This window comes from Arachis ipaensis, chromosome B08, assembly GCF_000816755.2.
Source record: "Arachis ipaensis cultivar K30076 chromosome B08, Araip1.1, whole genome shotgun sequence".
NCBI lineage: Eukaryota > Viridiplantae > Streptophyta > Magnoliopsida > Fabales > Fabaceae > Arachis > Arachis ipaensis.
Genome location: NC_029792.2, coordinates 89,181,212 through 89,194,669, shown reverse-complemented (window position 1 = coordinate 89,194,669; position 13,458 = coordinate 89,181,212). Strand labels below are relative to the sequence as shown.

Sequence of the window (13,458 nt, the reverse complement as noted above, 5' to 3'; positions counted from 1 at the left end):
TTTACTGTTATTCCCATATGTGATTGCTGCAGAAACAGGAGCCTTGCAGACAGTAGCAGGAACAAGAGCAGCAGTGGCATAGGGTGCAGATTCTGAGGCTACACAGGTATGTGTGTTTGTTTTATTGAGTTTTATGGTTGAGGGAGGTGTTTGAGTCAAGGTGTTTGCACTGATAGGTGTATGAAGAGGCGGTGAGATGGGGTGTGGAGTATTAGAACTTGTGTTGACTAAAATTCCTTCAAATTTGTAAAGGCCATCCCTAAGGAGTCCTTGTAGTAGAACCTGTCTGGTTATTTGACATTTCACATTGCATAGATAAGGCCAAAACTCAAAGAAAATGTAATTATCCAGGGCAAACTTAGCTACACTTATTAAATTTTTTGAAATGTTGGAAACATGGAGAAGGTTTTGTAGTCTAAATGGTCTATTTGATAGAGACGCATGCAATATAGAATTTTCAATATATGTAATTTTCATACCTTGGCCATTACCACCATATACCTGTTGTAATCCATCATATTCTTATCTTGTGTTGAGGTTACTCTGGTGGAAGGTAATATGGTGCGACGCTCTGGAGTCCGGATACCAACCGGCATCAGGCACTGCAAAGGGCAAGGCAAGGTAGGCCTGAGGACTTGGAGCAGCAGGCTGTTGAGGACTAGATTGTGGCGTGTGATGTTGCACTTGTTCGCTGTTGTGGAATGCCATGGAAGGAGGAGGTGCAGCATTGAGAGGTTGGAGTTGTGGATTAGTGTAGCTCTGGTCAAAGCGGTGGTAGCATTGCAATGCAATGTGTCCTATCTTCCCACACACTTGGCACTGAGGCCGATTACCTTGCCACCACGAGGATCTGCCGCCTCTGCCTCTGAACCCTCTGGTACATCCACCTCTAAAGCCTCCTTTAAAGTTGTTGGAACTATTGTTGAAGTTGTAGGAGTTGCTGTTAGGGGCATCACCTTTTTGCGTTAGATTTTCTTGAACAGATCCAAGATCTACTTTCCTAAATCTTTCAAGCAATCCTTCTTATGTTTGTAGCTGAGATTCGAATTTGCTTTCAGACAACTGATCTATTCTTCCATTAGTTACTATGATGAAGGTACTGTACTCTTCACCTAGTCTTCCAAGCATTGCCTCAATGTAGCCCTCCATTGACAGTGGTGCTCCAAGCGCGTTAAGAGAATCAGCAACCTTCTTGAGTGTCTTCAGCTGTGCCTTCAACTTCATACGCGCAGCAAAATAATCTTCAAGTGCATTCCAGATCTGGTAAGCAAATTCAAATTGAACCACACGATTGACGAAGGTTGCTTCCATAGATGACATAAGCCAAGTCACTAGGCATTGATCTTGTGCCTCCCAATCAGTGTATGATGGAGTCTCTGATGCAGATCCAGTTTTCGAGTTGAGTTTTGACAGAATTTTTTGTGGATCCAAGTGATTTTGTAACTCATTCATTTTGATGCATGCTAAGTCCTGCTTCCTCCAGGCTTTGAAATTATGCTCGTTAAGCTTGATTGACGAGAACGCAGCGAACATATTTTGGTTGAAGAAACTCGTTGAAGTTTTTGAAGCGGTACTTTCATGGCTTCTGATAGGATTGGATTCAGGTTCTATGGATCATACAGCTCTGATACCATGTAAGATATCAGAAGCTATTGAAGAAACAGAGAGAGAAGAGAGTAGAAGAAGAAAGGGAATGAGGAATTATTAGATCTGAAATCTTTTCACATTGAAAAATTACATCAGGTTCTTTACGTTACAGAGTACTTATACACAACTTCTAGACTTGATGAGCTGGAGAGTTAGTTGCCAACAACAAATTTCTACACTCTTCTAATCTCTAACTGCCTTTCTGTTTCAGGATGCTGAGTAAGTTTCTATATTTTTCTAACTGCACTTACAATANNCTATATGTATGTATATATAATATTGATTGATTGATGAGTGTGACATATTTTTTTAGGGTAAATCATGATAATAAGTCAAGAGGAGCAAAAATTTACACAAATCAGTCAAATCAAAAATTTGTTCATGAATCTACCAAGAGACATTTCTATATAGTTCGAATCTACCTAATTCAAACTGCGTTTCCATGTAATTCGAATCGCCCTAATTCGAATTACTCACACACACGTGCACATAGTAATCCGAATTGGGACAAATTACTCAGTTAAAAAATTATTAAAAAAAATTAAAAATATATTATTCGTGAGTAATAATTTAAAAAAATTTATTACAAAAATTTATTAAAAAAATTAATAATTTAAAAATTAAAAAAATATATATTTAATTTCATACATTAAAAAAAAAAGCTAACAAAATATTTAATTACGAGATTTCTTTAAAATATTAATGAGCTATCAATTCGAATTCCATACAATACTCTTTTGCCCATTTTTAATAGCTTATGAATATTTTTTAATAAATTTTTTTAATAAATTTATTTAAATTATATGGTGAGATATTACATTATTCGTATTACACATGGAGAAGTTCGAATCACTATTCGAATTATATTGTGAGCAATTCGAATTCTATACAGTACTCTTCTGCTCATTCTTGATAGCTCACGAAAATTTTTTAATAAATTTATTTAAATTATACCACAAAAAAATATTTTATTCTATACAAAATAATTTTAAAAAATAGCTTAAAAGATGTTAGGAGTACTATAAAAATTTATAATGTCCTACTGAGTTAGGACATTAAAGAAATACTCTACATAGTCAATAATAATTTAAAAATTAAAGAAAATATATTTTTATCATGTATTTACCTAAATCACTAGAATATTACAAATTTTTATAGTACTCATAACATCTTTTAAGCCATTTTTTTAAAATTATTTTGTATGGAATAAAATATATTTTTTAATTATTTTGGTGTGTGTGAGTAATTCGAATCACCCTGATTCGAATTAGTGTAGGTATAATTTGAATTAGGTTGATTCAAATTAGTGGGTGTGTGCGTGTGTGTAATTCGAACTAGGTAGATTCTAACTATATAGAAATGTGAATTAGTAGATTTATGAACCAAATTTTGATTTCGCTGATTCATGTAATTTTTTCATTCCCTTTGATTTAAATAAGTGATTTGCCCTATTTTTTTTATATAAACAATTTCAGAAAAAATCTAATAATTAATCTATTATTTTTTGGTTTTAGTCTAATCTAAATATTTTTTATTGTTTTAAAAAAAATCTTTTAAAAAATTTAATAATAACCAAATAAATTATACAAAAATCAATTAAAATGTAACGTACAAATATTTTTAGCTCCCCACCAAATAGCAAATAATCCGTGAAATGTCAAAGACAACGGGTACTTAGTGACCCCACAGCCTTACTATTGTGTAACCCATAAGTTTCTAACACTCTTTTTAAACGCACTACTCTGCTGCTTCTGTTTAGTTTCATCTCCTCCATCTTTATCTCTCTCTTCTTACGACACAGAACAAATGGAAGCAACATGGACCACAGCTATTGCGGTCACAGTGATGATTCTTGCAGTGATATGGGGATGGAAGGTGCTGAACTGGTTGTGGCTAACGCCAAAGAAGCTTGAGAAACGCTTGAGAGAGCAAGGCTTTAAAGGCAGTCCGTACAGGATTCTGGTTGGGGACACACGAGAAATTGTGAAGATGCTAAAACAATCCCAATCTAAACCCATGGATGTCTCTGATGATGATATATTGCAACGTTTCTACTGCTATGTCCAGCAAAATACAAACAAATACGGTATTCCCCATCTTGCCCCTTCTTTTTATTCGTAAATCCTGAATTTTACTTATTTAATATTTCTTAGAATTTAGAATATCCATGCCTAATAAATTAATTATTTTTTCATGAAAAATTATTATTGAAGTGGATGTACTAGCCTTTCCTTTGTATGTATATGAAATAATTTCATCTCATCATATTTTATAGGATTAAAATTTTTAGATTGAAATAAAAATGCTCATGAAAGAGATTATTTAATATGAAAATTATTAAGTCCAATTTGAAAGTTTATTTATCAAGTTATGTGTTTTGGGTGTATATAGTTGGAGATATAAAGTTTAAGAAAAAAGATTATAATAAATTTAAATGTAAAAGAAAACGCATGGAATTTATCAAGAAATTCACTATCTTTTCTTTGTGGCCAACCAAACATATCGTTACTGTTGTACAATTATTTATTAGTTTTTTGTTTGTCGAAGCCAAGTTTGATGCAAATATCTCAAAATTGGTAAGAATAATCACATGCAACAATAATTGGTGTCATGTTAGTATCCAACATCAATACGTGTGAAATATTTACGCATACATACTTTTTGACATATGCTTCTGATTTTCTCAAAAATTTTCAGCGATTTTACACTATTTAACAAGTAGAACAGAGTGTGAATGCATAAATAAGAGTATAAGACCATGCTATACACGTGGATTATTTTAAAATCTTTTGGATATGTTTGTTCTGTACTTCTGTATACTTTGTCGTGTGTAATTTGTCTTTCCACTCTATTTATTTGCTCTTCTTTTTAAAAAATCATTGGAAAGTTTATTAGCCGGTACGAATTCATATATGTTGCTACTAACTACCTTAAGACGCCTGAAACTCAGTTGGGGTTTGGTTTCTGACTCACCTGATCTTGATGCACTTGTAGGCTGTAGCTCCTTCAAACTTGTTGAATCGACTTGATCTCAGTCTGTGCTTATGCAATTATCCTATATTTTTCCTTTGTAGTGGAGCTACTAATCTTTGTTTGTTTTCCAAATTTCCATGAAATAAGGTTGCTCCCAATGTAGAAAAAGATATTCACTTACTGACCTTCTATCATCCAAATCTGCTGTCCGCAAATTACAATAATTTATAATAAGCACATTTAGAAAAGATATCATTCCTTGACTAGCAATACTTTGCAAATAGTAGGATTCTCTTGACTACTTTTCAATGCTCCAATATTATACAGTGCATGAATTGAGACACTTTATTCACCGAAAAAGCTATATCTGGTCTTCTGATAGTGAGATACTGTAATGCTCTGACAATAAACCTATACTTCTTTGTATCTTCAAATACATTATGATGTTGTTTTGAGAGTTTTAGTGATGATATCATTGGGGTATGCGTTGCTTTAGCCTGGTGCATCTGCGCCTTAATAAGGAGATCATTTGTATACTTAGTTTGAGTGAAGTGCAGCTTGTATGGATGCAAAAATTCAACTTTCAAACCCAAAAAATAGTTAAACTTGCCCAAATATTTTAAGGGAAAAATAACATTTAATTTACAATTGCCAATAGAACTAGAACAGGTAACAACAATATCTTCAACATAGATTAACATGTATGTAATAGTAGTAGAGGACTTCTCTCTAAATAATGCTATGTCAGAAGTAGTATTATAGAAGCCAAAACATTTCAAAGATGCAGCTAGAGTATTGTACCAAACCTGTAGTGTTTGTTTAAGTCCATAGATAGCTTTATACAACTTACAAACTCTTGATGAATTTGAGAGATGATAGCCTAGTGTCTACATCATTTATACCCTATCAATTAGCTGTCCATTTAAAAACGCATTATCAAAATCAAACTATCTCATCACCCATCCTTGAATGAGAACAATTGTGATGATAATTCTGATAGTAGTGGGTCGAATTACTGTACTATATATCTCTTCATAGTCCACACTTTTTACATGATGAAAGCCTTTTGCTATTTAGCCAGTGGCTTATACTCATTGTCCATGGCTTGTTCCAATGAGGGCAGAGTAAAGCTTGCAGGACAGTTTTGGGAGTTGCAATGACCAAGTCAGTGATCTCAATAGTGGTGCACCAGCTTATAGATTTAGGCTTTAATGAACCAAATTTTGTTCTAGTGGTCATCGGATGATTATCAGTGGCAGTATGACTAATAGTACTATAATTAGAAATAGTAGATATATAGGGAGTTTGATTTCAATGCCAGAAATAGGAATGGTGTTCCTTTGAGGTATCTATGCTTATAAATGATGAGGATGCTTGTTCCATTGATGGCAAGGGTGGAGAATTAATAGCAAATTGAGATAGGTGATCATGAGTAACTCCTATATTCAAGGAGAACTATGCTCTATGGCAGTAATAGAAGGAACCTCAGAAAGATGTCATAAAGAGGTGCGTGGCAAATACACTTTACCATCCTTTGAGAAACATTTATGACCTTCTGGTTGGAGTCATTGCCCAATAAGATACAAATTTGTAGTCACACTTTCTCTTATTATATGGCTTGAGAAGATGATAACAGACACAACCAAAAACTCTCAAGAATGAATAATTAGGTTTCTTGTAAACCAAGACTTCAAAAGGACTTTTAAAACTGAGAATAGATGGAGGAAGTTTGTTAATGAGGTAAACAGCTGTAACAAAATCAGAATCTTAGAATTCCAAAGGCATAAAGGCAATAGCAAACCAAGAGAGGGCGGTTTTCAGTAATTTAAGTCCTTTATGCAACTGAAACTTTCTTGGACACATTTGCATCACTATTCTCCTCGGTTGCAGAGACTGATTCAAAATGAGATGGGATCTTTGAGGGATTAATGTGATCTTCCATCTCCAGACTTTGAATTCCTCCATGTTGTGAAATTGTCTTCACTGAGTTTGTTTGGAATTGGAACTTATGTGCTCCTGGCACTGGTTGATGAATATATAATTAGCAAAAATGAAGCCATGAATCTTACAAACGGGCTCTTAATACTACGTGTAAAAAGAGAGAATAGATTAGTGAGAGTAATCATGGATTTTTTTATTGTAATTGTGTGATTGAATGTAGTTAGTCTAAATATATACAGGCTTATATAAGGCTAACCAATTCTAACAAACTCTAAGCTAACTATAAATAACTCCAGCTTTTTCCTCACACTCGATAACCAATCTGCTAGAAATTCATCTCGCTCTTTAACCATTTTATGGTTTGTTTATTTTTTTCGAAGTGCTCCTGTAATATAGAGATTAGTCACCAATAATGTCGATGATGGATATCTTGATTTTATCAAATAAAAATTTAAATCTAGTTTAAGCGGTTCTACTAGTTTATTGGTGGGACGACTAATCTAGTGACCTAATATCTTGACCAAATTGGATAGGCTTAATAACTATATGCAAGGGAATATAGAAAGGAAAAAAACAGAGTTCATCAAACATATATATTTTATCATCTCACAATATGCATGATTTTAGACTCCACTAATTTGAATTTAAATATCCAGCCTTAAATCATGTTTTCATACTGTTACTATTTCTATATTAGCTTGTGTATTTCACATGATCAAATAGTATATATAGAAAATTTCTTGTTCTCCATGTTTGTGAGTGCTTTTATCGTTGCTTATCATCCTTGTTATGAAGTTGTCATTGATATGCATGCAGGTAAGAATTCATTTCTTTGGTATGGACCAAAACCAAGGGTGACCATCGCAGATCCAGAGTTAATCAAAGATGTATTGAACAAGATTCATGACTTTCCAAAACCTCATTCGAATCCACTTCTTCGTTTGCTAGCTTCTGGTATCGTCAGTTACGAGGGTGAGAAATGGAACAAACATAGAAGAATAATCAATCCAGCATTCACTTCAGAAAATATTAAGGTGACTTATTATGTGGTTGATATGATTAGTTTACATTTTGTAAACATGTCAAAGAAGGAAGAAGAGAAAAAGAAGTAGGACGTTCAGAATTGTTTGTGTATCTTTTCGATTCCATTAGGATATAAAATAGACTTTAGCAAGCTACATAGGTTTGTATACGAGGAAATTGAACTTTTATATACGTGTGTTCTGCAGGTTATGATGCCAGCATTCTTGATAAGTTGTACTGATATGATTAGTAAATGGGAGGGAATGTTGTCCTCGGACGGATCATGTGAAATTGACGTGTGGCCTTTCCTTCAAAAGTTGACTAGTGATGTAATTTCTCGAGCTGCATTTGGAAGTAGTTACGAAGAAGGGATAAGAATATTTGAGCTTCAGAAGGAGCAAGCTGAACTCACTATGAAGGTTCTGATGAACGTTTACATTCCTGGATGGAGGTACTATTTTGTATCTCTTACTTTTTGTCTTAATTTAACAACTAATTAAATAATCGTTATAATAACTAACATAAAGGTTATTTGGACAACTCTCACGGCCAACTCTTACAAATATAAAGATATTTTAAGTCTTCATTGTACAATAATTGTAATAAAAGTAGTAAATGGTCAAATTCATCCTTAAAAGATCAATCATTCTTCAAATCGGTCCCTGAAAGTTTTTTTTAATCAAATTTGGCCTTCAAAAATTTTAAATTAATCACGTTGGTCCTTCCATCACTTCCTTTGTTGATGATGTCAAAGTTTGTTAATGTGGCACATTAAGTGACACCTCAATACACATCTAGGAGTCCTAATTGACTATTAATACGATAAATTTATTAAATTAGATAAAATCAAAACTTAATTGAGTTGAGACCTTGAAGCATTCGAATCCTTCAATTCGGGGTTTATTTGATCTAATTTCATAAACTTATCATATTAGCTGTCAATTAGGATTACTAAGTGTGTTGTAGTGTCACTTAATGTGCTACATTAGCAAACTCTAACACCATTAGCAACGGAAGTAACGGAAGGACTAATATGACTAACTTAGTAACTTAAAATCTTTGAAGGATGAATTTAATTAATAAAATCTTTTGGAGACAAATTTGTAGAATGAATGATTTTTTAAAGACTAATTTGACTATTTACTTGTACTAAAAGAGTTGTTCACCTACCATTATCAATTGAAATTTATCATTTAGACATGAGAAATTTGTTTTATACAATATTCAGTGGAATAATATTTTGATGCTGGTACAATGTGATATACCTCAACTAGAACCGGTAAAAATTGTAAACAAAAACCCTTCATTCCAATGTGAAGAATTTGAGTTTAGAGTAATATTCCAAATCAATTCCTAAAGAATTTTTAGTCAGACAATTTAATTCTTAGCAAATTTTAATCACCAAATTATTCCCTAACCTATTGATTTGTCTAACGAAATAAAAGTTGGTGATGATTTTAGTGCTTAAAATTTGCGGAGGATAAAAGTGTTTGACTAAAAATTTTTAGGAACCGATTTGGAGTATTCTTCTTGAATTTATATATTCTGTACATTGCCCAATCACTTACCGAAACAAAATGTATGATGAATAAAAATATAGTATCTCTACTACAGCTACTTGCATCACCAAATACAAAAATGTATGGTGAACAAAAATATAGCATCTCTCCTATAATTACTTGCAATAGTAATATTTCTAGTCAACAATTGGTAATAAGCTTAATTTTGTTTTTTGTTTAGGTTCGTACCTACTAAGATCAACAGGAGGATGAAGGAGATTGATAGAGATATAAAAAATTCACTTAAAGTGATGATTAATAATAGAGAGAAAGCATTGAAAGCAGGTGAAGCTACCAAAAATAATGATTTATTGGGCATACTTTTGGAATCAAATCATAAGGAAATTCAAGATCATGGAAATAACAAGAATATTGGAATGAGTATTGAAGATGTAATTGAAGAGTGCAAACTATTCTATTTTGCTGGTGAAGAGACAACCTCAACTTTGCTTGTTTGGACTATGGTGTTATTGAGTAGGTACCCTGATTGGCAAGCACGTGCCAGGGAAGAAGTCTTGCAAGTCTTTGGAAATCAAACGCCTGACTTTGAGGGGCTGAGTCGTCTTAAGATTGTAAGTATTGTAATTTTTACCTTCAAAATGATTACTATTAAGGGAAATTACAAAAACCTCCCCAAAAATCTCTTTATATTACGTAATACATATGTCCTCTTCGGAATTTTTTTAAACAAAATAAAATAAATATGATATGTAGCAATATTTTAAAACTTGAGCATATTTACGGTTTTATTCTACATTACACATCTTGCTTATCAAAAATTAAAAACGAAATATGTAATATCCCTTCACATCTCCTTGTCCCTTGATCCTATCCCTCTAGATTCATCAAAACTTTCTTTTGCTAATCTTTTAATAACTTCTGCTATCTCCCTCCACATCTCCTCCGCACTTCCATTCCCTTCCTACTTGGCCTCTTCTCTTACCCTTCTTAGGAAACGTCATTGTTCCTCATCTTTCATCCGCCACCACTTCGTCCTTAGGTTCTTCATATAATGTCTTTTCCTCAACTATTGCTCAACGTAAAAATCTATAATGAGAATCCTATGTTGTGTTGTTAACCTCTCTCGGAATAATTTTACAATTAATGCAAAATTTTTGGTCGACTCTCCTCAGCAAGAAAAAGTCGATTTGAGAGCTTGTCATGCCACTTCTATAGGTTATAAGATGTTCATCTCTCGTTTTAAAACATATATTTGCGATGAGAATGTCAAAAGTTGAAGAAAAGTTAAATAGTTTTACCCTCGGTATTGACCATCCCGAAACCATGGCGTCCATGAATACTCCTTCACTTCTTTTCCAACATGGTCAATTAAATCTCTTCCTAAAAAAAATTTATCTCCCAAAAGTATGTCTTGGACCAAACGCTCTAGATCCTCCTAAAACCTTATCTTATGTTGCTCGTCCGAACCCACTTACAGTGCATACGCGTTAAGCACATGAAAAGTACCTCCTCCACCACATGTTTGATAGAAATTTATCCGATTTCCCACCCTCTTGTCATCCACTATGTCCTTCTTCCGCTGCTTATCCACCATAATACCTACCACATTCTTATTCTTCACCTTTCTTGTATACCCAAGGTTGAACATGAAGGTATCAAACTCCTTAGTCTTCGTGCTGATCCATTTTGTTTCTGGTAGGCACATGATGTTAATCTTCCTCCTTGTCATGGTATCCACCACCTCCATGGATTTTTCTATTAGAGTGCCTATGTTCCATGTCCCAAATCTCAACATTCTGTCTCTCCGACTTTTATCATTACCTTTTTCTTTGTGAATTAGCTTATTTACTCTTATCCGTTCACGAAAATGTGGGAACTCTTGCTCATTTACACTACGCCCGTGCACCGATGTAGCGGTTCTTGCTCATTTGACACTGTACGCGAACCATACAGCGCGTTGCTTTCGGGCAACAACCTGACTTTAGTGCAATAACGTCTTTGATCCATGTCATGAAGATTCAACTAAGTTTTTATGTTGGCTATCGAAAGCCGAACACAACTCTCCTCCTTTATTCGGACTTGGGACAGGCTATGAAATATAGGTGTAGTATAGGCGGAGTTAGGACACATGCTAGCTAAACCCTTAAAAATACAATGATAGAAATTTTTTAATACTTTTGATGTATTTAATGTATTGTAAATGTAAAAAAATTTAATTTTTACAATAATTTTTATAAAATATTTTTTTTTATGGTATGCTTAACCTATGTCCTTAGAGAACAAGTTAGCAAAACCCTAATTACTATAATGATGAACACACTTAGAGCATTCATATATATATATATATTAAGTTTAGGTAAATCAAATAACAATCATCCCACTAGGATTAAAGCATATCTATAGGCTCTTTGGGCGTTTATAGATAGATGTATTTGATTTGTATAACACCTACAAAGTAGCCCAAGGAAAGGAAGGAAAATAACTGCCAAAAGAACAGGACCTTTAACTGCTATACCTTTCACAAAATATCATTCTGTTTGGGCATTTTGTGACCAGCTTCTCAGCTTACCATTAAATTCAATTAATTAATTTATAACGATTAATCATTACAATAACCTAATGGTAAGACGCATAAAATATTGCTTTCCTAAACAAGCATAAAATAATGAAGTTACAGGTGCACATAGAAATTTAGAAAGTCTATTACTTGGATGCAATCTATGAGTCTATCAGAGTTGCAAACCGACAATTGTGCAAAGAACTATCATAGAGTGCATTATTTCAACCGCTGAAGTTATACCCAATAGGCCAATAGTCAGGCAGGGAAAGGGACTCGGAAATCAGGAGAATTATGAGAAAATCCAATGTGAGTTGGTATCAAAAGCAGAACAAACACCACTAAATCATGTGGAAGGCAATCTTAATAATAATAATAATAATAATAATAATAATAATAATAAGGGTAAAATATACTTTTTGTCTATTAAGTTTGACAAAAGTTTCAAAAATACCCTAAGTTTTATTTTGTTTCAATTTTGTCCCAAAAGTTTTCGATTTGCATCAAATATACCCCTGACGACTAATTTTCAAAAAAATTAAGACCAATTCAACAATTTCATAAGAACAACCCTCAACACAAGCAAATCAAGCATAATTTTCATGCATTATTGTTAGATTGGTCTTAAATTTTTTGAAAATTTAGCCGTCGAGGGTATATTTGATGCAAATCGAAAACTTTTGGGACAAAATTGAAACAAAATAAAATTTAGGAGTATTTTTGAAACATTTGCCAAATTTTAGGGATAAAAAATATACTTTACCCTAATTAAAAAAAATATTATATTATACCGCATATAGAATAGTGAAGGCTTCAGCACCAGAATGGAAAAGCCAAGCTTGATAATCTCTTTCAAAAATGAGAGCAATGAGAATGAATTGCAATAATCCAAAGAAGCAAGTGTATGAAGTGACAGAGAGCCTTGCAGGGTATTTCTTAAGAACAGGTGCTTGCAACACAAGCCAACCAGACCATGACAAACAATGTCCAATTAGGTAAATGCACCCTAGGGTCCAGTTTTTGCCCTCATCAACTGGATCCATTAATGTTGATCTTGTTGTTAATAATAATGTTGTTGATGGTTTTGGAGAGTATATTGTTGGACCCTTGTAGAGTGTGATCACTGTTGCACCAATTACACATAACCTATGTCCTCAGAACACAAGGTAGCAAAGTCCATACTATATTTATTCTTTTTTCTTTAAAAAAAAAAAAACTCCCTCCTCATAGTAACATGTTAAGTGTTAACCTACCTCCTCATATTATATTTATGGAATTTTCTTTTTAATCCTTCAAAACCCTTTAAGATCCTTATGGAGAAGATAACTTGGAAAAAACAAATTATCATATATAAGGACGTGTGTTTGGATTTAATTGTTCAATGATGCTATACATGTTCAACTGCAAGATGGGTGTCATATATGTTTTGTTGTTTTTAAGACTTGAACATAAAATTTCCTAATTAAAGTGTAAAACACTAATTATCTTGATTAATTTAATTATTATTATTATTATTTAACAAGGGAAAGAATAGTTTAATAGACACATTATCTAATTGCACTTAACGGTCTAACCTTGGAACATACCATTACGATAATCTTTTTTCAACAGGTCACCATGATTTTCTACGAGGTTCTCAGATTATACCCACCGGTAATTGGGCTTACTCGAATTACTCACAAAGATATGAAACTTGGGTATTTAACATTGCCTGCTGGAGTTCAACTTTCCTTGCCAACTCTCTTGGTTCATCATGATCCTGAACTATGGGGTGAGAATGCAAAGGAATTCAACCCT

The 13,458-nt window shown here is 33.3% G+C and overlaps 1 protein-coding gene across 3 annotated transcripts in view; it reads left to right on the top strand.

Moving 5' to 3' along the window:
* Positions 3,328-13,458, top strand: part of LOC107613584 (cytochrome P450 CYP72A219) — a 10,662-nt gene continuing 531 nt past the window's right edge. The window contains exons 1-5 of one of the 3 annotated variants that reach the window (XM_021109552.1): positions 3,328-3,733; positions 7,378-7,595; positions 7,791-8,035; positions 9,325-9,715; positions 13,273-13,458. The exon at positions 13,273-13,458 is cut by the window's right edge and continues 306 nt beyond it. In XM_021109552.1, coding sequence (XP_020965211.1) covers positions 3,454-3,733; positions 7,378-7,595; positions 7,791-8,035; positions 9,325-9,715; positions 13,273-13,458 — 1,320 coding nt within the window. In that variant the 5' untranslated portion in view covers positions 3,328-3,453. Of the gene's footprint in view, positions 3,734-7,356; positions 7,596-7,790; positions 8,036-9,324; positions 9,716-13,272 lie in introns of all 3 variants that reach the window. The other 2 variants (XM_021109551.1, XM_021109553.1) reach the window with 2 other exon arrangements.